The sequence below is a fragment of the Gymnodraco acuticeps genome, unplaced genomic scaffold (assembly GCF_902827175.1).
Source record: "Gymnodraco acuticeps unplaced genomic scaffold, fGymAcu1.1, whole genome shotgun sequence".
Taxonomy (NCBI): domain Eukaryota; kingdom Metazoa; phylum Chordata; class Actinopteri; order Perciformes; family Bathydraconidae; genus Gymnodraco; species Gymnodraco acuticeps.
The window spans coordinates 427,184-454,299 of record NW_022989750.1 but is presented as its reverse complement, the minus strand read 5'-3'; the positions used below and the strand labels follow the sequence as shown (position 1 = coordinate 454,299).

General features: G+C 40.4%; 3 protein-coding genes across 5 annotated transcripts; 1 reads left to right on the top strand and 2 right to left on the bottom strand.

The window, feature by feature from the left end:
• Nucleotides 1-991: 991 nt before the first annotated feature.
• arrdc2 (arrestin domain containing 2) lies at nt 992-16,195 on the bottom strand. 3 transcript variants are annotated; one of them, XM_034203278.1, is made up of 8 exons: nt 16,035-16,195; nt 15,046-15,300; nt 4,087-4,304; nt 3,884-3,986; nt 3,527-3,783; nt 3,249-3,411; nt 2,615-2,781; nt 992-2,405 (listed from the first exon to the last, which is right to left on the bottom strand). In XM_034203278.1, the coding sequence occupies exons 2-8, from the start codon at nt 15,296-15,298 to the stop codon at nt 2,352-2,354; spliced, it is 1,215 nt and encodes a 404-aa protein (XP_034059169.1). In that variant the 5' UTR covers nt 15,299-15,300; nt 16,035-16,195; the 3' UTR covers nt 992-2,351. The 3 variants fall into 3 exon arrangements, with proteins under 3 accessions (XP_034059169.1, XP_034059105.1, XP_034059247.1); XM_034203214.1 differs by lacking the exons at nt 15,046-15,300; nt 16,035-16,195 and adding an exon at nt 5,933-6,513; XM_034203356.1 differs by lacking the exons at nt 992-2,405; nt 2,615-2,781; nt 15,046-15,300; nt 16,035-16,195 and adding exons at nt 2,843-3,126; nt 5,933-6,647 and having other exon boundaries at nt 3,210-3,411.
• Nucleotides 16,196-16,680: 485 nt separating this feature from the next.
• Nucleotides 16,681-23,641, bottom strand: LOC117542247. The gene is made up of 8 exons (XM_034209820.1): nt 23,122-23,641; nt 22,773-22,882; nt 20,438-20,526; nt 19,983-20,083; nt 19,327-19,448; nt 18,907-19,096; nt 18,746-18,831; nt 16,681-18,319 (listed from the first exon to the last, which is right to left on the bottom strand). The coding sequence occupies exons 1-8, from the start codon at nt 23,639-23,641 to the stop codon at nt 18,266-18,268; spliced, it is 1,272 nt and encodes a 423-aa protein (XP_034065711.1). The 3' UTR covers nt 16,681-18,265.
• Nucleotides 23,642-24,714: 1,073 nt separating this feature from the next.
• On the top strand, nt 24,715-26,869 carry uba52 (ubiquitin A-52 residue ribosomal protein fusion product 1). Its single transcript, XM_034203105.1, has 5 exons — nt 24,715-24,983; nt 25,409-25,520; nt 25,933-26,019; nt 26,179-26,281; nt 26,714-26,869. Exons 2-5 carry the CDS (start codon nt 25,418-25,420, stop codon nt 26,805-26,807), a joined length of 387 nt encoding a protein of 128 aa, XP_034058996.1. The 5' UTR covers nt 24,715-24,983; nt 25,409-25,417; the 3' UTR covers nt 26,808-26,869.
• Nucleotides 26,870-27,116: the final 247 nt, after the last annotated feature.

Here is a 27,116-nt window from a genome sequence, read left to right as displayed (position 1 = left end):
ATGTCTGAGGCCAGTCGACAAAGGTAACTGATTTTTAATTGAGTTATAACATTTGTTTTTGTTCTATGATTAATTAACTATTTTATTATGCCAGTTCTTCTCCACATTGGTTAGTGTCATTTCTATGATCATGGTAGCTTTAATATGATGCTGCATCAGCACCTCCTGAAAATCCCCTGTCAGGTGACAGTGCTCAATGTGTTTGTGTACACCGGGTAGTTTATTGCTCAATAGGGTGCAATACCATCCTTCCTTTTGATTAACATGGACCAAACTTTTACTTTCATTTTGAGTTTCCTGTCGAGCATTATCTTATTTTCTCATATTGCATGATGAAGTAGCTGAACATATAACCTCAGATACTGTTTACTTTCATTTATAAGTAATGGTCTAAAGTTCTGGCAAAATCTACACAACAAAAAGTATACAAGCTTCTAACTGAAACTGGTTTCCTCCACATTGCACATTTCTCTAACTTTCTCCTTAAGATGATTCACTGATTAAACCCCAGAAGGCCTTCAGTCATGTTTAAAGCTTTGTGTAACATTGAGTATACTTCCCTGAGCTGCTTGTTTGTTCCTCACATGTTGTGTGTTTACATGTGGCAAAAATAACTGATTCTTGTTGAATATTCATGTAAACCAAGTACAAAATGTACAAGAGGAAACTAAATGAGATCCATATAAGAGCTGAAAGCAATCTGACAGATTCAATGGTGTGAAGAAATACCTTTTCATTGTGTGGCAGAGTAAACAGGATTAACAAATGTGTGTTATTAAAGCTGTAAGAGGCTCAACTTGAGTCTGTAATTATTGTTTCATATCCTCTGATTGTAGCTTCTTTCTCCAATGAACCCTGCCCTTGGCAAACATATCAGTTTGACTCTCTCTTGAACATGATGTACTAATCCACTGGCACGCAACTTCCTAAACAGACGTGTGTACAGTTTACATACCAGTCAAGGTTTGAAAGAAAACACTGAGTGCAAACATTATTTTTAATCTTTTTTATTAGAAAAGAAGTTTATAAAACTTTGGTAAGATTGCGAATGAACAATTTGTATAAAAATATATTTCAGTACATGCCACAGAAGTCACACGGCTGACCCTGAAGCTGAAAGTCATACTTTTACAGTTTTTTTTGGAAGTTGAGGAACAAACACATAATCCAGTCAGGTTTTGGAATGTTCTTTGTCCAGACATTTCAGTGGCATCTCCAGCTTAAGGCTGGCCTTGCACGCTGAGCACTGTGTTCTGGTTAGGCGTCACAAAGCGCCCCACAGCACCAACGCATCTGGTTCCCATCAAAAGCTTCAGACCACGTGGCTCAGCGTCTCCATCTCCTCTTCCTCCTTTGGTTTAGCAGCTGGGAGAGCTAATATATGAGCGTATTGTAGCTCTATACACAAACTGCTTCTTCTATTTTATCCCTGTGCTCAAATCAACAACCACAGCTATCTGACACTTCAGTGCCTTAAGCCTTAACACAACACCTCTCTTGGAATTCATACACATACAATCCAACCGTTTTGTTCCAAGTTCTTGAAGAATACATTCAGTGCTGTTAATCTCTTTGAGAGAACAACTCCCTGAAACTCTCATGCAATCTTTGACAGCAGTTAATTAAGGCATACTTATTATTCCCTGTTACATAATGTGACCTGCATGCATAAAGTACATCTACAACTGCTGTGTTGACTTGATCCACTTTCACACCTTCAAATACAGTATGTCACAGTAGACATCATCACAGGCTCCCTGCTGATGACTGACACAATGCATAGCACTGTAGGTTGTTAAGATCTGCTGAGTTTGCCAGGACAAGGAGAGTTGAAAAGTTAAGATTGCACTTTTCTCTGTATGCTTATCAAAGAGGACAACAATAAATCATCTTATAAAGAGTGCTTTTTTAGAACATTTGAACACCAGTTGCAATTTCAACTCTCCACCTGACAATTTTCAAGTGATCTTTCCCCACAAATATGTCCAAAACTCCTTAAAATCACAAAATTCGCTTCACATGAGGGAATCATTGATTGGGAGGTATTTACAGCTCGCTTCTCATAAAGGAGCCATAAATCACTTGGGGAGAACAGGAACTGATTTGGAGTAGTTCTTTTTCTTGTAACACAATCGGAAAATGTCCACTTTTCTTTATGGACGTGAAACAAAGTCTTCCACACACATCCAGTTCCTGTGAGCTCCGTCTCCTGAACTCTCCGTGGCGCTCCAGTCTCTCTCCACGACACTCGGTGGGATCAGGTGCCATCATCAGAGAGCAGTAATCCAGGAGATGATAAATCTCTTGATTCTTTAAGTTAGGTCGCTTGACACTCAGTCAGGGCTCATGGTTCAACATGTCATGCAGCGAGGTCTCATGTTTAAGGGCTGAGGGTTGGGGTCAACCTGATGGCAGAAAATGGAAATAAAGAAACATAAGATGAAGGCTAAATAGGCATTTCTCTGAGCAAAACCTTCAGCCTTGTGATGCATTCTGCCTGCACCCACTGACATATGTACAAAAAAATACTTCTCTCTAAGCCTTTATATATGCTAATTAAACTGAGAGAACCCTGGGTGTAGGTGGATGTTGTTTCCAGCAGTTGGTGACTCACCTCGCAGTACACCGGCGGAGGTCGGAAGCGAAACTCTTGGACAAAAGCCATGAGGGGGCGCTCCAGAATCCCACTCAGGTCTTCGGCGTGTTGCGATGCAGGAATCGCTGCATTGTTGCGCTGCTCGGCCTCCTCCTCGGTCACCACAGAGCTGTACTCTGGTGGGGCTGCAGGGAAAGAAGCAGGATTAGTCCACTGGTCTGACTAAACAGAACTACACAGGTTCAAACACTAAGCTGCTGAGTCATCAGTGCAGTTAAGACTCTTGAAAACCCACTTAACATTTGCTGCCTTCTGCACTGACAAACAGTGTTTTGATCCAACATGAATCTCTGCTAAATCGAAATCTTTGTTTATACATGTTAACATCTAAAGGGAGCAGGCCCACAAACAGTTAAAGGCCTTTTGAAAAGCGAGAAGTAGCAATTCAATGATTTGGAAGAGGATATTTCTTGAAAAAAAGCAAATGGAAAGTACACACTGTTTAACTTGCTTTTTTACTTTGCTTGTGTAAAAAAAATATTTTTTAAGAACTGGGTTTTTAAAAAATATTTTTTAAGAACTGGGTTTTTAAATCCCATTTTAACTAACAGATGTCTGTGTGAAGATCAGTGCAGTAATAAATGACACTTACGCTCAGGCTGCTCGGGGATGGTCATGCGGAGCCACTCCAGGTTGCAGCTGTACTGGCTGCTGACGCTGGAGGTCCGGCTGCCGAAGGGATGAAGAGGGATGGTGCCTATGACCAGAGGCAGCTCCAGGCACAGCTTGGTTGTCCCAGGAACATCAACACAAACCTGGTGTGAGGAAAAGAGGAGAGCTTTTAGTGACATATTTGCAACGTGCAGCATGAAAAGAGGGAATATAACTTTTACATTCCTAAGACATTAAGCCAGTGTTGACTGGACTCACCTTGAGCATGTACTCCACTTTGATGATGCGACACTGCAGGATGGAGGGACCCACAGGTGGGATTTTGATGGCGCGGCCGTGCCACGTCTCCCTGCATCTGGCTCCTACAATATCACCAGAAAGCGTGCCCACCACCGCTCGCTTCTGCTTCATGCTGCCGCGGGCGATGAACGTCTGCGTCTGAGTGATGTAAGCTTTGGGCACAACTGATCTGGAGGTACAGTTGTCAAACTCCGCAAAGACAGGTATCACTTCACCTGCGGAGAGGGAAGGTATGTTAGAAATTGCATTCACTTCTAAAATGGCCCATAAAGATTGTGTTTTTAGAGCGAGCTGCTTTAGGGGCTAGCTTCTCACCTGGTGTGTAGCCTTTGCGGTCGATCTTTGCAGTTATAGACACCTGTCCAAAGTTGCGGTACCATGCACGTGCCAACTTGTCCTTCGTTCCAGCCTGTGGCGCCTGGGAATGATGAAAACAAATGAGCATAGTGCCTCAAAATACCCAGAAAACCATTAAGTGTGTAATGACACAATCAAAATGTGAAGGTGGAGATTCTCACCAGCAAGGCTGGCGTGTTGATGTCGATGGGCTCGATGACTGTGAACTCCTTCTTGATCTTCTTGACGGTGGCCCATGGCCTGTGCAACTTAACTTTGACCCAGTAACGAATGCTGCCGTGTTTGCCCTCGAAGGAGGTGACCAGCGTCTCCTCAGGCAGCTGGAAGCTGAATGGAAATTCGTGTCTGCCGGCAGGAAGGACGGTAACTTCACCATTATCTGAGGAAAGGAGAAAATTCAATATTGAGTAACTGTTCACACACACACTTGTTTTTGCTTCTGGTTTATTTATTTTCCTTTCAAGGGTACCGGACATTAGAGTGACAACAATTACTAGATAACCAATTCCTTTGTGTTGGTGTCATAAAGCATACATAAAGAAATGTTATACTGATTCAGCCCTATTAAATAAGAAAAGTTTCTCAAACTTTACTGGGATTGATTATCAAATGTGTTAGTAAATGTGGAGTAAGGTGAGTCACAAGAATACATTATATTCATCTGAAGAAGTAAACAAAGTGCTGATAAAAACTATTTGACTAGACACTAGTTCAAACTTTGATTAGAAAAGGTTGAATTTCTGGGAAAGTAAAAATAGGTCTTTAAAAGCATGACTCTTGTTCAAATAGAAATCTGTCTTTCTATGCAATCACAAGGCTTCTGTGCTTGCTCAGAGGGGCAGGTCCTGCTCTATTGTGCTGACTGAGAACATGTTTTCCTCAAGCTGTATTATATAGCCGTCTCAGTGGTTGTTTGTTCCTCTCTCCTGCTACACAGGTCCAGGAACCCGTGTTCATGTTTAACAGACTCGACGTGTTTTGTGTCACTTTATTAGCTGGAGGCTCTTTCTTGATTTAAATAACAAAGCTATCCCTGTTTAATCCTCTTAATGGGTCAAGTGGGTTGTTTTGAGCTTTCTGCTGTATGGTTTTGTGCACACCAGAAGAAAAAAAAACCTTCAAATGTTAAATATTATTTGTTTTATCTTGCAAACAAAATGTATAAAGGAAATCAAACATTGACTGAACATTGCCGGATGAAACTGAAAAAGCCTTGACTGTGAACTTCCTGTCGACACTTGGAGCAACTCTGTGCCCAATGAATGAAGGCAGAAACCTGAGGCTCCCCCACATAGCTGTAGAGAAAAACAACCCAGGAGTTTCTTCGAGAGAGGAGAAGTCTAGTGTAAGAACATTTCGTTCAACAGATGTTTTCACATTGAGAAAGAGGTATAAAGCAGCTGTTGCTCTCATCTTATATTGTAATGTTTTTATATTTCAGTTATGGCAAAAAAACATTACTGCAGAATAAATAACTACCAGTCACATACAATGATTTAGTCATATCCCTTAGTATATCTTTTGATCTTTTTTGTAATCTGGATTTATACTTCAAGGAAGTGGCCATGAACAAAGAAACCCAATCTCTTAAGGCTCCCTAAAAAACAGGTAAACTTCATTGACTTATTTCACAAATAATTAAATGATCCAGTCAATTGTGCATCGACAACAGTAACAAGTTTAAAAACCAATACATAGCCAACAAAACATCTCAGATGTGAGGTAAACAACAACTGCACTACAAAAACAAGTCACAACTTGACTGCAGCAGAACAAAGCAAGACTATGTTTATGATCCGTTAAACTCTCATTCTAAATCATAACAAATATTCCCAGTTTGCAAACAAATAACTAGACCAGTGACAAAAACACCACTGCTATTGTTTCATTCTTTTGGCATTTGCTCAATGAGAGGTATGGATCCCCATGCTAGCCGACACTTCAATAAGTTTACAGAGGATGCTCCTCCAGATTCCCCCCATCCCCGCGCCTGCATAGCGGACTGACCTGCCTGCAGCAGCACGTCTCTCCGGTTCAGGTACTCCACCTCGTCGCTGTAGTTCTGGGTGTAAGCTGTGCTGGAGCCGGCGGACCGGGACTCGGTCCAGTGTACTTTAGCGAATCCTTCTGCGTGCAACTTCAGCGACTCAACCCGACTCTCCCCGGACAGGTCCAGCACCACCCGGCCGGACACCACGTCCCCGCTGCTGAACACCGGAGGACAGTCCACCTCCGGAGAGTCGAAGACGATGTCAAACTTTTTTAACTTGTCGAAAATCATTTTTGCAGGCTATGTAATTCCCCTCGAAAGCAAAAGTGAATGATGCACTTATTCTTCTCCCCGCAGTATATCAAAAGTGTTATGAAGTGGATCTTCAGACTGCAGGTTAATTGTATTCACTTGTTTAAAGCTCAAACTGAGAAGTGCTTTTCAGTCTGCAGCCCTATTTGCAGGCTAAGAAAGTGGGCGGGATTGTTTTATGCAAGGGCTAGGGAGAGGGTTGAGGGCTGATGCTGCCTTCAGGAGCTCCTCTATTGTACCGACTTCTCAGTGCTACACTTGTAAAAAGGGATATCCAACTGCATTTGGCTACTTTGTTTGGTCAAAATCAACAACAAAACGTATCAAGAAAGTTTCAATTAGAGATCTGGAGTTAGAACAAACATTGCAGCAGCTTTTTCCATAAGTAATCACACTTTCAAAAACTTTGTGTGGGACGAGTGAAATAAGCTGACAGTCCAGTCCTGAGAACTTAGGTTTATAGTAAAATTCTCACTTATCAAGTTTCCGCGCCGAACCTGAAGGCAACATAATAAACATACAGACTGGGTGTGGAGGCAGCAGAGAGGAAAACAGGGCCTGCTGGTGATTGATGGTTACAGGTTCTCGAAGAAAACAGGCTGAGCATGCCTCCGTCTGGCAGAGATCCGCCCTGCTCAGCTCAGAGAAAAATAGTTTCATTCTGGACCAAAGTTGTTTACTCCACTTCTTCTATGTCACTTTTGACATACCGTTACACAGCATATGGAAAACACAGCTATGCACAATATTATGCAATTTATGCCAGCAGATCCCTGTATGAATAAACAACTACAGTCATTCAAACTTCAATGATATATTGATACAAGCATACAGCACATACATCACAGAAAAAAACTACATGTTCCAGAATAACGAAAATGTATGCAACGTGTAATGAATCATAGCACCCATCCAGCCTTTTCACAACACATTAAAGTCAACAGTTGGAAACAAAGACAATTTGGAGCAAATTGACTTTTCTTGCAAATTCTGCAATCAATGAACCAAACAAACACTGCTTCGTTTCCCTTTGTTAGTCTTGTCATTCAATTTAAAAGTCCTCGCAACAAAAATCAAGTCTGGTCTGAGAAAAACAAAGTTGTTTACTCTCCTTTGTTCCCTGAGAGCAAGAAGTTGGCTCTCCAGTGCCACCGTGTGGTTAGGTATGAGGCAATGTGCACAGCTGTAAGGAAATGTTTTTACACAGCCTGAACTGAACTGTGTGTGATTCTGGGAAAAGATTAACGTAGATTGGAATAGAAGAATACTCAAGTTAGGCATTTGCAAGAGCTTTCCAACTTAGAATCTCCTCACTGTTAATTCACTCATTGCTGGTAAGAATACAAGTAGAAAGTACAAAGGGCTTTTCCTTTCCTCAAGTAAAATTGGTTCCTTCTACTAAAAATTGGTGAAATAAGCAGCAGAATGATGACATATTTTGAGAGGTCAGTTGTCCAATTTGCATCACTGGTGTTTTTCTCCTGAATGATATCCAGAAAGTTCTGACCTGGGGAGAAATACAGCCCAGCACGCCACCTGCTGGTGTCCAGGAGCAGCAGCCTGGATCTGTCTCCCTGCCTGGGACCTGATAAGATGAACATGTGGGTGTCTACACACAACTTTGGGCCTGATAAACATTACAGCTATGCAGATGACTCAGTATGAGCACCCTAATCATGGCTGAAAGCCCTTTCCTACTGCTGCAGACTAAAGTAAACATATTCATTAATCTATTTCTCTTTGTTCAGCTACTGCTGAGTGTGCTACATTGCTACAAAATATTAACATTGACTCATTGCGGCACTACATACTTAAGAGCAAAGTTGGGCATGATAAAGTGTTATTCTTAGATGGGTTTGCATGAGAGATATGTCTTTTTTTTCTCCAACTCCCAGCTCTTAAACTTGAACTCCTGAATGCAAAACCAAACTATTTTCTGAAACCGGACATATACATTCCTGCCTTTAAAACAAAGCGGGGAAAAAAGCTTAAAATGTTTACAAAAAACACAGAAAGGTATAAATGAGGTCGCGACAACATATTGTAAAATGAATGGAGAGCAGCAGCTGTGTGGTGGAGGAGGACGGGCCATGGGGAGCCACGTGTTGTTTTCCTAGCAACAGCTGCATTTTTCAGACTCTTTCCTTCCTTCACCCTCTGTCTTTCACTTTCTCACAACTTAATGTCCCATGTAAATAGAACCAAACACAGCATCCTTTTGAACATAAAATGTACTGCTTATCCTATTGCTTTGCACATAAAAAACATCAATATGACAGATTTATTTCCTCAAGGGATTTGAAACATACATGAGAAGCTGAAGCTTTGCAAAAACAAAAAAGGCACTGTTATTTCCTTCACAGATTCTATAGACAACATTGGTCTACAGAATGTCGGTCTGAAAGACATTTAAAGCTCAGACCACAAACACACTGACAGCACCTTAAGCTCTCTAATGGTGGTACCTGTCCACAATCCAGAAACAGACTTGGAAATAATATTGTTGATTTCAACATTGTATTGTTTCATAGCAACAGAAGTGTTTATCCGTATGATTAGGGTCTGGGGTCAGGATGATGGTCATGGCAAAAGGCTCAACAGCGCCACCTAGAACACAGTCCCTGCTATGCTTTGTCCTAGATGTATACAATATGGTAGGTATATGTAACATGAAAATCTATTGGAAGTAAACCGTATAAAATGTGTTGATGTAGTGGATCAATCAAATGCTGGGTTTCAAATGGCCATCAGATGGCTCGTTTCAGTAGACCAATCAAATGTCTTGATGTAGTGGATCATAAAATTGCCATGTTTCAATTGGCCATCAGATGGCTTGTTTCAATTAATCAATCAAATATCTTGTTTTAATTGGCCAATCAGGTTACTTGGTTCAATGGGCCAATCAGAGGGCTTGAAGCAATTTTCTCAAAACAACCACAGAAACACCACACTTGAATTCTAGGATGAAGGATGAAGGAGCAAAATCACTAAGATAAATAATAGATCAATTAAATGTAAATATTGATAAACGGTCGATTACTGGTAATCTATCAAGTTAAATGTTAGCTTGCTTTTCTGCATCAGTTAAAATGATCAGCGCTGGTTACTGATAGTAACTGACAAATCAAATGTTTAATATTTCATTCTTTATAATTTATTTTAAGGCGAGACACCCCAGGTGAATAGGGCAATTTTTTTAACTTAAAGGTATCAGCTAGACATTTCTCCAGTTAATTACTTACAATAAGGCAATTGTCTTTTGTATTACAAGTTTTCTGAAATAGCATGTTTAAATATGCAAATTATCCATTATCTCATTAAATATGCACATATTTTAATACATTTCAGGAATCGAAATCTGAACTTTGGATAAAGCCAGATTCAAAATTATTGTTTCATTTTGTAGTCATATTAGCATCTAAGGCTTTTACAGAAGGGATATGGATATCTCTTTTTATCACTCCATAAATCAGAAAATACTGTCAACAGCCCTAAAATATCCATTTTCGCCATGTTTTTAGGTATACAATGTTGTATAATTCAGGCTATGAATTATATATGAACAAACCCTTCTGTAAAAGCCTTCATAATATTGATAGGAATATAACTGGAAGGTTTGGTGTATGTACGTGCTACTGAAGTTGAAATTTCGAACTCAGAGTAGGAGAAAAAACTCAATTTGAGAAAACGACCTTTAAAGATTGCAGTGAGGCGCTAGCTAAACCCTCTTGTTCTTTGGATGACAGCTTGCGCATCGACGCACTCCGTGAAGGTATTTCATGTTCAGTGTCATTTTTTTTTGTATAACCTTGCTTCGTGCAAGTGACAATTGTTGTCGTCTTCTCTGTGAAAGTTTTTTTCGCCGTTCTTTTGGCATTTTGAGATTTCAATTTCTAGCTGAAAGCTAACCAGGAAGTGTTTTAGCACACCACGTGACGCATCTGAACGAATCACGTTGTCAGAAATTGACACCAGCCAATGAGATTTCGTTTCTTGTTTTAAGACCCCTTTGTGCTTTCACGATTGGTTGCTGATACAAAGGAAATGACCATATTTGGATCCGATGAGATTGTGCAGGAGAGACACAGCTTTCCAGCGATACCTCTGTTGACATGGTGCACACAGCGGTCGCGGTACTTTATGTTACGTTAGAATGCTAACTTTTGGTGAATTTAGGAGAAATCTACAGACGCAAATAGACAAACTATAGTAAAATAAACACTTAAATGTGTATTTTGTACGTTTTCCTTCCAAAAGCCTGAAAGAAAACATGTTATGGAATCAAAATAGCACAAAATCTCAAAATTGACCAGTACTTGAAAAACGATGTTTTTGCCTGCCGTGTCTCGCCTTAAAAAGATGGATAATCAGTTGGGCAAAGCCTGTGAGCTAGTTCAGGCAGTCAACTCGAGCACCAATGATACATTTACACGTGATGCGCCCAGTGCTTGAATTGGAATGAAAAAGGTGCCAGTACTCTAAAATCAGCAACTTTTTCAATTCAATTTTATATATACAGCCCACAAACAAGAATTTGGCTACTATAATGCTGGTGGGTTTGTCTCTTTACTACTGTATATTTTAGAAAGGTTCACTGTACTTAACATTTTTTATGATAGGCAGCGGATATGGCTAAAGCTCTGTAAGGTCAATATTAACTGAAAATATAGCAATCAAAGTCTAGATCTTCTGCTGAAGACACATGAAGCAGAGACCTTTCAGGTGAGAGCCCCTCTGGTGGTGTTCAACATTAATGACAAGGAAACAAAGCTCTGGTCAGAAGCATTTTTTATAAAAAGCTTTAACAAAATTAAGTATTTCTGTACATTTTGAATGCAATCTAACTTTCCAACTCAGAAAACGAAAAACGAAAAAGTGCCAAAAGTCTTCTCACATGGCTGAGCTGCTTTGCAATATACTTCACCACTGAAGAATACAAATATGTATAAAGTAAACTATGATGCAATCTAACTTTCCAACTCAGAAAAATGATAAAGAGCATGAACAAAGAACATGTAAAAACAAATGCAAAATTTGCACAATCTAAAATGAGAAACTGTAACTGGTAACAAAGTCTGAGCCATGGTAAAGAGTTACATTGAACACCAAGCTGATCAGATAACTCCCTGGTTGGTCTGAAGTCCTTCTATCTCCAGGATCTGTACAAATCGGCACATTATGCCAAAAGTCTTCTCACTGGGTGAGCTGCTTTGCAATATACTTCACATTGTTAGAAAGGCTCCAGAAGGCCTTGGGGACATCAGTATCAGGGGCTGGAGCTGGACAGGCTCTTTCATCAGCACTTCTCCTTCCCTTTGCCAGCCAGGACCTCACATACTGTTCCGGATTGAACTGTCCTAGTGATGGTCCATTACATTTAATGAAAACCAGGCTGGACAGTCGGCTGACAGAGAGAGCATTCCTTTTTGCAGTAAGGATATCGTTCATGCAGCTGAATGCCCGCTCACACTCACTAGTGGAGACAGCGATGGTTCGGACTGCTTTCAGTAGAGGCTCCATGGCAGCAGGTGTACGGGATGCCCTGGTTTCCTTGTATTCGCGAAAGCCCTGAACAGTCTCTCTTCTGTCCACTTTCAGCACTTCGCACAAACGTAGCACCTCTACGTCCCCATACTGTACGTCTAACTCCTCTTCAGGCCAACTTCCAGGATGGATAACTTTCATGTCCTGGATTAGCTGATTGTCCCGGGCCTCCCGGCCATGTAATGGGATTTCTCTTGTGCTGACATGAGAGGAGGTTGTGGAAGTCATTCTGTGTCTCAGATTCTCTACCATACTGCGGAAAAACTGACCAGCATGAATCTGTACAAGCCTGCCATTCTCACGCAGGGCAACACCCTTGAAGGACTTCTCAGCTAGAGCTGTATGAACTGTAGTCATGTGTGGGCCAGGCATGGTGACCATGGATTCAAAAACTCGTATTTCTCGAGTTAAGAGCCTATCTGCTGTAGGCAGTGTCATCTCTCTTTTTTGGAGTTGCCGAGAGAGGTCGCTGAGCTCTGTGAGCGCATCGAACATCAGTCCCAGATTGCTGACAAACGTTGCAGATGTGAGCACATCATCCAGGCCCTTGTACTTTGCTCTGTCTCTGGAATCCCTGCTCGTGTCGTTTGCAGCATTTGTGAAGTGATCATGAAGCACTCGGTAGTTTTCCCAGACTGCTCTGACGCTCCTTTCACTTGAAGCCACCCAGCGGATTGACAAAACACGCCCTATCACCAGGAGACGCTGTCCGACTGCTTGCGCACACTGCGCTAACTGCCTCTGATTTTTGGGGGAGGCATGGAACAAGGAATAGAGTTTGTCAAAAAAGATCTGGAAATGATTGAGCCCTGAGACCTCCTTGACCACATCCCCAACTGCCAGCTCTAGACGATGATTGGAGCAGTGCCACACAAACAGGCTTGGGAATTTACTACACAACTGGGTAGCAACGCCTGTTCTCTTCCCTAGCATGACTGAAGCCCCATCACATGCAAAAGAAACGAAACACTGACCTAAAAAGTCCTCGTTAAAATCTCTTCCAAGACACTCCATTAACGCCTTTGTGATGTCATCAGCCGTTGTTCCATCCAACTCTATCAGCTCCCAAAAAAACGTTTCGGGCTCAGCATCAGCTAATGCTGAGCGTAGACACACAACAAGCACCGTTTTACCACTAATAGTGGTAGATTCATCGACCAAAACACAGAGTTTTCTTTGGTTTTCTGTAATGTCTTTTGCCATTTTTTTCTTCAGCTCATGAGCTATGTGGTCGATGATTTCGCCACAGGTTTTATTGGAGTGCAAAACCCTGCCCACGTTCAGCCCATTCAGTTTCTGTACATTCAAATCAATTGGCATGTCTGTGAATGGCCGGCTATGTTTGCCAATTTTATATGCCGTTCGAAAAACTCTGATAGTGGTGTCTAATTCAGATGTATGCATAGACTGCACTTGATGTTGAATAGTTTCACGTGAAGCAGATGTAAGGATGTCAGCAGCTTTTACATGGGCTTGTGATTCTTTATGTTCTTTGATTTTTTTTCTCAGGCTAGCTTGTTGTTTGCCCTTGTCAACACCGAAATGAGACACTGCACACTCACCCCATTCAGTTGACAGTTTCAGTCCTTGTCCAGTGTGTATTCCCAAAGATTTGACATCTCTGCATATCCGACATCCTAGCTTCTTATCTTTAAGAAGGAGCCATGCATTGGTCTTGCAAAAATATTGCACCTGGTCCGTTGTCCAGCAGTCAGGTGCATCACTTTGCCCGGTGTTGGTGGTGGCAGTTGCGCCAGCAGCAGCTAACGTTAGAGGCTCTGGAGGAGGCGGCGGAGCTAGTGCTAATGCTAATGCACTAGAACTTGGAGCAGGAGGATCAACCAAAGAAAGCTCCCCATCAGACACAATTTCCAACACAGGCACAGCATTCTCTGTATTTGAAGTTTCTTCCGGCAACAACCGCTGTCTTTTTGCACTTTTATTAATCCACGCTAACATTTTAGAAATGCTAATTTGTGACGTGACTTGCTTTCCTTCTCTCGGGGGCGTGCCTGCTCTGTTCTATCACTCTACATAGCCACCCACTGGGTGGGAGTTGCACTGCATAAACACAACACACGTGCATCTAGGTATGTAAATTGTAAAGCATTAAAACATGGTTTTACTAACAGTTTTCAGTATGTTGTTACTTCGGCATTATTATTATTATTATTATTATTATTTTGAAACGTGTATTACTATTAAATCACGGTCAAATAGGTTAATTTTGACATAGTCGTTTCCACCACAGTATTTACATGGAGAAGATAAGCCCCGCCCCCTCTCCAGCACGTTCTGTTTGAATGACAGGAGTAAACAGCTGACAGCCGCTGTGAAACTCCAGCGGTTAGAGCGATGAGAATGTCCGTTCGGCACCTCATGACGCATCTACTGAGTACCGGGCGGCTGTATATATATATATATGGATGTATAATAAGAACGGCGGGAGAGTGTTGAGTACTGGCACGGTGCATGAGTACCGGAGTACCGCCAGCATGCCGGTACTGAGCAAGAAGTGCCGGTTTTCCATGGGTCAGAACCAGAAGTGCCGGTACTGCGTACCGGTGAGTACCGGCCCAATTCCAGCACTGGATGCGCCTCGTCTGAAGACAACCAGGGATACTGTTTACAGAGCATCTGATAAATCAGTAACCACTGTCTACAGTTTATTTACTCACCTTCTATGGCCTATATTCTCTGCCTGTCTTTTCCCAGGTTTCCATGCAAGAAATTTGGCCCAGGTGGCTTGATTTTGCAAACTGCAGCAACTACAAGATACAGTGGCCACCAGCTGGCACATGAAAGAGCATATCGGCATTTTTTATGCACATTATTCAATTTAGAAAGAGAACTTTTACATCCACCAGCTGCCATACATGCTGATGTTCTGTTACTATGTATATCACAGCAAAGCTTTAAAAAGATGGATGATATCTTACAAGAATATGATACTGATACAATAGGGGATGATCTACTCAATTGTTTATTTAGTCACCTTCGCACAGCTTTTGGTTTGGCTTTCTTCACTGAACTAGCTCTAATAAATTGCTTTGCTTTTTGCTAAATTACAAAAAACCAAACTCAAAATATAGAAATTAAGGACACAATTAAAAACAGTATATGGCAAGTTTATTAGGTTACCTGTTTAACAAACACGCCAGTTACAGCAAATCAGCTGGGTTTTACTGGTGGTTATCTTGATAAATAAACACAGTGAATATAAATAAACACGAAGAGTACTATCAACCATATATCTGCAGCCTTTACCACTGACCTCGAATCAGATGCTGTCTCTTTCTGAAGTATGTGATCTTGGAGGTGTAGTCATTATAGACTGAGTTCATGCCACGGTTCTCCAGCCAGTGTGCTATGGCCACCCCTCGACCCTGCACCTTCATGGAGTGCACCCTGGTGTCCCTGCGGAGCTCTAGGAACACCTGGCCGGACACCAGCTCCCCTCCGGTGAACGCTGCATCAGCAGGACCATCCAGCTCCAGCTTGAAAAACTTTATGTTGTTCAACGTCATTTCTGGAGTGGAGACAATAAAGAGTTTGATAAGGTTGGGAGCTGTAAGAAATACCCATTGTGTACTGTATAGTAGAGATGTGTGTATTGGGAATTGGTTTCCATTGCTGTTAAAAACACACTGCAAATAGTTAAAGGGGGACCAAGGACAAGCAAATAATAGGCCTATATATGAAATCCTTTATTAGCTTTTTACAAATAATTGGGAAAGAAACAGAACATATTGTACATTTTTGTTATTTATCACAGGGATCTTATTTTTAGGGTGGGGTTGGGTGATTCTGTTAAGGGTCCCAGACATGCCAGGGTCAGCCCATAGCTACTGCTGGGTAATCTGTTTGTTGTTTTTACAAAATGTAGAACAAATTAAAACACTGTATTTATTGTTCTGTGGTTAAAAAAAAATACTGCAGAAAGAGGTTACTTAATAATGACAGTATACTAGCCTCTTTAAATGAAAATTATCTTTTACATTGACCTAATACACAAATAAAACCATTATGAGTCACGATTCGTAATCAAATAAGTCGCATGCCATTTTGACATGACATTTAAAAAAACATTAATATATATTCTGAGTTATATCAATATGATTCTGTGAGTCTAATTACATTCATATTTTCGTCAGTGACGACTGAGGACGAGTTTCAGCCAATCAAGATTCAGATCCGGGACTACGTTTTATAGATAGAGTGGTGCACGTTGAGTTGACGTCTATATTATTTTTAAAAACTCACCGACAGGTCTGGAGCAACGTAGAGGTCCTCTTTAAGCCGAGGTTTACGGTAGAAAAAACAAAACGTGTGCTCACTCCGACTGGAGGTTTAACTTCAGAGAAAGCCCAGCCTTTATAACGACAGCAGGAGGAGGAGGAGAGCAGCGTGGACTGACTGCACGTAAACTAACTCAGCATCACAACGTGAGGTTCCGGTTAGACCCTTCAAATTAAAAGCATGTCCACCTTAATTCACCTGATTTCACCCTTTGTCCTTTTGGGTATATGCGTATATGCGTATATGAGCAGAATATTGAATGAATGTGGCATATAGGAATCATGTAATAGAAAGTAGTGATATAAATACGCAAAAGATTTTCTCCATCTGTTTTTGACGTATAATTTTATTTTGAAGGCAGCTTGTTTTTTAGAGTTTAAAACGTTTTAATCACTGGTAATTTATTATAATGAATTTGTCATTATGTATATGGTCAATCCTATGGTCAATATGCAAACTGTTGATAAAGTACAGATCATACACGTATGTGATGAAATAAATAACTATCATAAATACAAATTATAATAACTTGAATTTTTCAAAAACAGTAGTAGGCCTAGAACCAAAAAAAAGCTTACACATCTGAGAACAAGTCTGAATCACCTCAGTTTTGTTTTTGTTTTATTTAAACCACGTGCCCAGTACTCGAAAGCAACAATTAGCTTAATAATAAAACTCCATATGGTGAATACATCAAATCACTGGCAATGCAGTAAGACATATACTTTGTGACCTTAACTTATGATATTGTATCAAAATAACATTATACTGTGCTCATATTGTTAAGATTTCTGTTGAGACCTTTGCATGTATCTTGGTCAAACGTTTATAGTATCGTTCAAACCAGTAAGGCATAGGTATGATCCAGAAGCATGTCCTTTTGCCTAACTTTCATGCTTACACATTGAAAAATATTTGATTTAAATTGACCAGGTGCACAAGTAAACTACATTAATTCAGTCAATTAATATGAAAGTGTCATAAACTCCATGGTCTTAAATTAACATATCTGGCTGAAAATCTATCTTAACTTGGCATGGCTCTTGGCACAACTGAGAGGCAAATCAAACAAGACGTATCTGGTCGATTCTGGATACTTAACCATGTTGTAACCATGTTGTTGCAGCTGTACCTCTTGGACCTAAGCTTTTTGCCAGCTCATATTTAAGCTCCTACCCGAGAATGCTGCCTTTTCACCTGGTTGATGAACTCCAGATTCAGTTTATTTACACCTGCTTGCCTGCCAACTTTTTTTTATCAGCAGGGCCTGCATCTTTGGGTCAAGGCTGTGTTATTGCTACAACACAGATTGTTTTCAGAAAGTTGTGTGGTCCATCATCCTTGAAGGAGGGGATACGAATCTTTCTACGACACAGAAGCTAACCTTCTTTTTAGAGGTTAGTGTTGACAGTGAAAACAGAGTAGAAGTAGGACAGTCACCTCTCCATGGCCTAAATATGACAGGCAAGGCTTTGGTTAATGTTTTAGCCATCTAACTTGCTAAAGCTGCACTTGCACACTGCTTCAACATTTCACACTCTGATGCAACCTGTACTGTTCTGGGTGAAGAGTTATCTTTTTCTAGCTCAAACATTGAAAAAACACAACACTTATATTAGGGATAATGACAGAGTGGAGGGAGTTTCACGTTCTGATGAGCTGTGATTCACAGAATCAGTGTTTAAGTTTTACGCACAAATGTAATATCACACCTCTTTTTAAGGTTGTTTCAAATATATCTTGGAAATATAAGAAACATGACAGTAGCTTATTTACATATCCCTATCCTTTTTCCCCAATAGAATAGTTAGTTGACTTTGGATGTCTGGAGGCACTACAATTAGTCAAACAAAGAAGCTAAATGTAATTACTTCTTTGCTCAGGTTGATGATAAGAGAAAAATATATTTGTGTTACAATTTGCAGCTTTCATCAAGCTCAATCTGGTCTTTTTAGTATTACATTTTGCCTGACCTTCAGTGTAGTATTTGTTAATGTTTTATTGTCTGTGCAGCAGATTACATGCCCATTTGAACAGTGTGATTTTGAGTTAACTAATATGATTATTAATCAACAAAAAAGTACAGAAGAGCACAAGCGCACCAAGGCGTGTTTCTCAGTTACTGTATGACAAAATTGGTGGTTAACTGGCTGAGGCCGGGACGCTGGAAGATTGACGGTTTGGCAGTGTACTCTTCACTGTGGATGGTTCGGAAAGTACTGATGAGCCAGCGGGAACCTGAGGTGGCTCTAAGATTATCAGAAAGAAAAGCAGACACAATAATAACATTATTTCATTTCAAACCTTTATTTATCCAGGTGTATCCCATTGAGATAATTGATCTCTTTTTCAAGGGAGACCTGCTCAAGTAGGTTCCACAAATCATGAGTTATGCAGGAAAAAAAAGAATCACATGAGACTGGGATGCATTACATCCCATTTCTCAAGAGCATTAGCAGTCAAAATGTGCAAACTATTTATTAAATAAACTGCTGCAGGAGGTACTTATTTAGCTAACACACTTTTTACAATTTTAACTATTCCAACATTATTATTTGCTATGACAGTTACTACAACTAAAAACAAATATTATGGATATACTACACTGCTGATTCTGTCAATACAATTACACAGGTGAGTGGTAAAATTTTTGATTTAAGTTTGTGACCTCTCACCCTCCGCTGTGACGGAAAAGGTGTCCGTCTGCTGGCCTTCACAGGGAGGTAATCACACTTGGTGGTGCTGGGGTTCAAGTCACGTTCTGCAAAACAGATTAAACTCATTTAATATCTTCATTTACCCCCTTTCAAACACACAAATGCGACTGATTAATCACCTGCGCCACTCAGTATGTTGCTGGGCAGCGGGATGGCTGGTCTGGCCCGCTCTCCATCCTGTTTGCTGAAGTTTTCTTTGGCCGTGGTCGAGTAGCACATGCTCGACAGACGGGATGGGCCGAACTGTACGTGGCTCTTGGTCATCAGGTCAGTTCCGGGTACATGAACTGGAAGCGCTGTTAGGCTCAGCTACAGGGGAACAGCCAGCATTATACAATATGGCACAATAGCATCACTGCATAACACTTTAAACTTAACAAACTGCATGAAATCTACTTCAAAGTCTAAAGAAATAGGAATACAAAAGTCAAGATCTACCTAAAGTGAAAAAATTGTTTTATCTTTATGATTAATGCAATTATGTACCAATGAGTATAAATACAAAAACAAATAAGGATGTAGAACATCTGTTATCTCACATCATAGAAAGAGGTTCTGTTGGTCGTGACAGACATCCTCTCTTTGTCGTGACGGGTATCGGTCTCCCCTTTGGGCAAGGAACTGTAATTTTCGTTCCTCTTTGTCACAACAACTGGATCTTCTAGGTAAAACACATTTGCAAATCGTAAAAATGTAAGCAGTGTATGTATTGGTTAGAAATATGCACTGTGCACACACACATCTTCTGAGTTACCTAAAGTTAATTCTGATGATACCCTGGATATAAAAATGTATCTCATGAATGTAATGTGCTAAACAATTGCTGAAAAAAAACCAGCTGTTTTACCATTTTCTAGTTGAGATCAAACTTTTGTTAGACGCTTTTATCCAAGGGACTTACACACTCAATACTGTGGGCAATCCCCACAGGAGCAATTTGGGTAAAGTGTCTTGCCCAGGGACACAACGACATGCTGACTGCAGTGGGACTCGAACTTGCTATCCTCTGATTCGAAGATCAGCGCATTAACCCACTGCGCCACACGCCTCCCACAAGTAACATTTAAAAGCTCAAAATAATTATTTAATGGGCTAAAGGGATCTTCACTGTGGTAAAATAGGTAATAGATCTCAATTGCCAGATAGAAACAGTGAAAACCCGGGGGCAAAAACCTGTCTGGATATTAAATCTCACCAATCTTGTAGTGAGGGAAGGCTTCTCTGGTTGTGGACGACCATATCGGAGTGAGACTTCCAAGGCTGAGCTTCAAACGCTCCGTCGTCAGCACAGGTGGACTGAATGAAAATCAAAGAAATTGCTTTCATATGCTATTATATTTGTGTTAGAAGAAACTCAACACACGATAATCTGAGTTTCTAAGATTGGCAATATTATTTCTAAAATGTAATATTTTATTATATTTTTTTTTTTATATTTCAGATTTTTGAGGACTTTGAGTAAATGAAATGTCAATGTTTTCACCAAAAGTCAAATGATGCACTGAGAGCAATAAAGGTCTGAAATAAGATCTGAAGGATGACAAAAGGCCCTATACAGCAATGGTGTCCTGAGTTTGACATCTGTGTGTTTAGAATGTTAACTGGGTCCCATGGTGGGAGTTTGTCCAGGGAAGCAAAAAGGCTGCAGACCTGCAGCCAGTGGGTCGGCTGAATGACGCAGCGTGGGTCGTCTCTCTCTCTACGATGTTCACAGGGTCACCCATAGCCACTCCGGAGTGCTGAGGAAAAACATTGTAAAAGTTGTCACAGTTTTGTGCTTATAACACCCATTTCACGGATAGCTTCATAAATAGGTCCATACTGCTGGCACTGTTGTATACTCAAAGACATTGCTGGTACTTCAGGTCATAGTGTCTTCACTTAGCATGCACATATTTGTGCTGCATTCTAGTTTTACCCTTTTTATTCAGTCTGTTGTTTAACCTAAGTCAGCTTCCCTGGAACTGCTGAGTAGTTAAAGATGACTAGTTATATTTAAAAAACAGAATAATAAAACATTTAACACTACTCCTGTGCCTAAACCAGTATAACACAGAGGGATCTGCATCGTTACGGATGTAGATATGTTGAGCTGTGTTAGCTGCTGCTGTGTAACTGAACCTGTGAAAATAGTTGATATTTTATATGTTGATTATGTGTTTTGAATGTAAAAATCCTAATCTTTAAAGTAACTATAGTGACTATGTTTTAGTGGTGTAAAAAGTTCAAAACTTTCCCCTAAAATGGATATTATGAGGGAATTTAAATGTAAAAGATAGTTGAAGAAAATATCTAAATGTGAGTTGAATGCGAGTAAAAGAAGACTTGTACGGTGGCCCTGAAGTGCAAGACACCACAGCATTTCAGAAAACACCACAGCATTTCACAAAACGCTACAGCATTTCACAAAACACTACAGCATTTCACAAAACGCCGCAGTATTTCAGAAAACACCACAGCATTTCAGAAAACGCCACAGCATTTCAGAAAACGCCACAGCATTTCAGAAAACGCCACAGCATTTCACAAAACGCCATAGCATTTCAGAAAACACAACAGCATTTCAGAAAACACCACAGCATTTCAGAAAACACAACAGCATTTCAGAAAACACCACAGCATTTCACATTGGACGGAAAGGGTATTCCTTTAGGGAGAACACTTCTTGTTTGTGATTGGACAGAGCCAGCCAGCGAAATATGTCCCAACACATCAGCCGTTTGCACACACTCAGAGCTCACAGCTCCTCATATCTGTTCAGAAACTGGACAAAAGTTAAACATGTACAAACCACAGACTGTCTATGTCATGGCGAATACAGTCACTGCTTTATTTATGTCTGTATGACGTTGTTGTGAGTGTGGACGGAGCAGCTACAGGTTAGTTTAGCCTGATGGATCCGATTCCATTCAGAAAACACGCATTTTAAAAGCTTTTCGCCTGCCGTCTTGTCTGCAGACTTGTTAAAGCGTTAATTCATGGTTTGTACTAACCGTTATCAGTAGTTACTTCGGTACCACTTTGAAACGTGTATTACAATTAAATCACGGTCAAATATGTTCATTTTGTTGTAGTTGCTATCTCCCATAGAATGTACATGGAGATACACCAGCGCCTCTTGTTTGAATGACAGGAGCAAACACAGCTGACAGCCGCGGTGAAACTCGAGCGATTAGAGTAATGCGAATATTGGGTGGTCTACCATAGTATTTACATGGAGATAAGCCCCTTAAAAACCATGAATTAATAAAGCATTAATTATGTGTTTACTCCTGTCATTCAAACAAGACGCTGGAAAGGGGGCGGGCCGTATCTCCATGTAAATCCTATCGGAATCGGATCGATCAGGCTAAACTAACCTGTAGCTGATCCGTCCACACTCACAACAACGTCATACAGACATAAATAAAGCAGCGACTGTATTCGCCATGACATAGACAGTCTGTGTTTTGTATATGTTTAACTTTTGTCCAGTTTCTGAACAGATATGAGGACCTGTGAGCTCTGAGTGTGTGCTAACAGCTAACAACTGATGTGTTAGGCCAATCACGAAGCGTCATTTCTTGACTGGCAGCAAAAACAACCAATCACAGCAGTGCTTCTCTGGCTAGCTCTGTCCATTCACAAACAAGAAGTGTTCTCCCTAAGGAATACCCTTTCCGTCCAATGCTGTGGTGTTTTCTGAAATGCTGCGGTGTTTTGTGAAATGCTGCGGCGTTTTGTGAAATGCTGCGGCGTTTTCTGAAATACTGTGGCGTTTTGTGAAATGCTGTTGTGTTTTCTGAAATGCTGTGGTGTCTTGCACTTCAGGGCCACCGTACTTTTGGTACAGTTTGAAGACTCAGTGCCAAAGTTGTTTCCAATAAAATGTGGTAATGTATGTAATACATTTTCTTTTTTACTTTTAAAACCATCGTATGAGTCATTTCATTCAAGCCATGCAGTGTTTCCTTTGATAGCTCATGTCCAACACTGCTGTTGTTACCTTTTCCACAGGCACAGCTGCTCTGCTCCAGGCTCCCAGGAAGCTGTTGTTGTAATGGGAGAGCAAACTTTGATGGCGCCTGTCCCCTTTGATCGTGGGAAAGCCCTCTGCTACAGAGAAAAAAGTTAATTATTGCATTCTTTCTTCGGAATTCATAGGTAAACACTCACACAGCTATTCTCACTGTTATTTTGTAGTGTCAACACACTAGTTGCCAGTTCATTTCTAACTGGGTTTTTATTCATGTTCATGTCAATCAAATATGGCTTGACACTGAATCCATACTCAAATATGTATTTAACTTTGTATTCAGAAAATCGAAAAATAAATAACGAATGTTGTCACTTACCTAGATGTTTGGCTGAGGCTTTTAAAACAGGACAACAATTGTGTGGTGTGTAGGAGGCTTGGTTGGTGCTTTCTGGCAGCTTTTCTGCATGCTGGATCGCCTTGGGGGTTTCTATCTGTCGGATGGGAGAGGGAGGGGGCTGGAAAGGCTGGCGGCAGAATTGCTGGGACTGTGTGGTGAGGAAAGCCTCCTCCCCAGGGTCTGTTTGCATCTTGAAGTTAGTCTGTAGCATGGTCCAGGCTGGGATGCGGGTGATTTGTGGCATTTTGTGAGCATGGTAGGACTCCTTTGCGTCTGTCCGGTACTCCTTGATGTGTCTCAAGTCTTTGTGGTCCACCTGGGCTGCTGTAGGTGGACTAAAAGGTTCTGCTTTCTTGGAAGTAAAAGGCCTGTATTCCTCCTGAAAACGTGTTGAGAATGCATCCGGGCGGTCCCTGTCCAGAAATGGGATATTGGAAGACAGGAAGAAGTCTTTGCCCACAGGACGGCCTTGGATCAGTGTTTTCACCACGGCAGACATATTCGATACCACCACTGCCACATTACATTACTGTACTAGCCATCTTCTTCTGCAGCAGGTGAAAAATGCTACAATGCCTCACCATGGAAACCTCTGTGCTATGGAACATGATGATGCTGATACTGTTGCTGCTGCTGTCAGGTGTCCAGTTACCTATAGCCAAATGCAATAAGTGGACTGGACACACATTTATTCAATTGTAACATTTTATCCAGGTTAACACAAACAAATGCTCTCACTCGAGGAATAATCTTGCCAGAAATTAATACATTTTTCTGGTTGTAATTGAGGATCTAAGTGTGTAACTACACAGTTATATGTATAATTCAGCATTACCTTAGATAAACTTACAATATCAACTTGTATGATTCATTTAGCAAATGAGTGAGCAATGCAATTTTATTGGAAGTGTTTTAAGTGTTGCCATTTAAAAACACATTATATGCATATATGATATATATCACACCACATTCAAATAAATACTTATTAACATGCACGTTATATAGCCTATGACATTTATTTTTTAGAAAACCCTGCAAATTAAATATGGACATTTATTTTTTAGAAAACCCTGCAAATTAAATGTAATCTTATATAAAATGTAATGAAATGATACACTGTCTATGCTGGACATACTATAAATTCACGAAATGCATCGTGCATGTTCACAATGTTGCTCTACTTTACAACAGCAGGTGTCAGTCAGGTGAAGCCGTCCAGACCAGGGTCAGACCTGTCACTGAAGGATAGGTCTTCTGCTGTGGGGTATTTCAGTGAACCCCCTTTCAGAAAGAAGAGGAATATAATCGTAGGTGCTCAAACACAAAACCCATTAGCCTATTATCTGTTGTTTAATTAGCCACAAATGCGCACTGTAAACGCTGTGACAGCTCTTAGCATGAGTCACACTGCTCGCTGCCGCACTCGATTTTGTGAAAAATAATTCTGGCATGGATATATAACAATTTAAAAGTAATATAACATTTATAAAAAAAAAATAAGAACAAAAACAATTGTGTAATAATCTTAATATTAATAAAAAATGTACTGAATATGCTGAAGTGTGTGGTCACTTCAATAATTGTCGTAACCTTTTAGTTATAATTTACAACGGATTTCATTATTAGGGCCTATATATGTTTGCAATAGTGACTAGATAACAAGTAATATTCATTTTTTGTTATTTTCTTTTAAGTCTGAATGTATTTTTTTCTTAATTTAATTTAATTTAAAAATAATCGCTCGTAGGCTTTTATTCCCAAGGAAACCAGAAATAGGAAGTGACGTATTGCAGCCTGAGCCTTTTCCGCTCTCTTTTCGTTGAGGCTCAGCTAACGGCCGGGTGGGGTACACATTTTGTCTAGTACATATTCATCGAATTGTATTGAACGTGAAGTTGTTGAATGCGATTAAAACAGTATGTGGTGGTCCCATATCGACCGTTAATGTCTTTAAAGTATTTCGGCCTCTGTTAGAAGTCAGAACATAGAGAAAATAGTGACTGAGCGCCACGCTTGTGGTACGCATGTGGCGAGGCCCCGCACCGACTTCACTCTGATGCTAACATTAGCTAACACATCGATAGCTGCTAACCAATAGCCGAACAACTTGTCACATTAAGGTTGTAAAACGATGGAACGCTTAACATTTCGGTTTTAACGAAAGTGTATGTCTCTGTGTCGTGAACTTGAAAGATGCTCTCAGTTATTGTTTGGTTAGCTGAGTGAGCGTCTCTAAACTGTAAGCTAACTTCAGTTTTTCTTTCAGCCTGCAAACATGCAGATCTTCGTGAAGACGTTGACGGGGAAGACCATCACCCTCGAGGTTGAGCCCAGCGATACTATCGAAAATGTCAAGGCAAAGATCCAGGACAAGGAAGGTGAGGCATCACATTTGAGTCGTAACTTGAGGGTGGTCTTGACAGCTTGTTGGCTATCAACGTATACAAATATGGCTTTAGACATTTCTTAACTGTCGGTTTACTGTTTAGTATATGTGGAAGATCAATGCTCTGTTATACTGTTACAATCTGCTTTGGATCAAGCCAGTAGACTTGGTATAATGGCAAATTAAATCCCTGCACCATTAGTCAAACTGTTAATTAATTAATTTAGTTCAAAGAACAATATTGTAATTTAAACACAGGAACAAGTGTGTTATTATTGAGACATTAAAGTAAACCATTTTAGTACAGCTAACCGTATTTTAAACCATTTGGCACTTTGCCTCCAGTACTAAAATAAAATGGTTGATCATGGTAAATTAGTTATTAAGTGTTATTGTGTTTTCAGGAATTCCCCCAGATCAGCAGCGTCTGATCTTCGCTGGCAAACAGCTTGAGGATGGACGTACGCTCTCTGACTACAACATTCAGAAAGGTAACGGCTGCTTTGTGTAAATCCATGTTTTATTATTTTAAAAGTATAAACTGCAAAAGGATTGTTTGTGAAATGCTAAAGTGGAGTGGATTTTCTGTTGTGCTGTCTTTGGATGTGACAACTTCAGCTTGACATCAATTTGTTTGAACTATCCCCCAGAATCCACTCTGCATCTGGTTCTGCGTCTGCGTGGAGGCATCATCGAGCCTTCTCTCAGGATGCTGGCCCAGAAGTACAACTGCGACAAGATGATCTGCCGCAAGTAGGTTCTTTAAAAAAATCACTAAGTAGTTATTTATATAAATCAATCGGCGTTCAATGCTGCTGTTATTTACTGTGAAGTAATAGGGTTTGACTAAAACACTTTAAACTGCACCCAAAGCTGTGTGGTTTGGGTGCAGTTTTATTCAGTTTTAATTAAGTGATGAACTTCACAAATTAAAAAGGTGGATGAGTAGTTTGATTGCAAGTTGTTGTGGTTAATTGTAAATATTTGCTGAATCGGAAAATCCAGCAGTTTTGCCACTTTTTTCACACTTGGGTCTTAAAACCAGATGCAGTTTTGCCATGTGGCGGCAAAGATATTCCTATAGTTGCTAGCATAAATAAATATTGTGGTTTTAAGAACTGTATGATCAACTGTTGGTTCAGAAGATTTTACTTAATAGTTGACTCCTGAATGCTTGTTTTACAGGTGCTATGCCCGTCTGCACCCCCGTGCCGTCAACTGCCGCAAGAAGAAGTGTGGCCACACCAACAACCTTCGCCCCAAGAAGAAGCTGAAGTAGACATTTGAACTAAATCGGCTCTCTATGCCATTTTGTGTTAAAATAAATGTGAGAAAATGGTGCTCCTTGTCTGATTTGTATTTTTATGTGGTGGGAAGAAATTGTATATTTTTGGTTTAGTGAAAATCACGTGTGTAATACAGGATCATAATGCTGTTCAAGGTGATATAAACTGCATTGGAAAAGTAACCAGATTGACTTAGACAAATTCAATTGGTGCAATACCTTTTTTTACTTCAGCCAAATGTTTCCAAAGGAAAATTAAGGATGATTTGGCAGCATTTTGTCAACGGTCTGTTTACCCTTTGA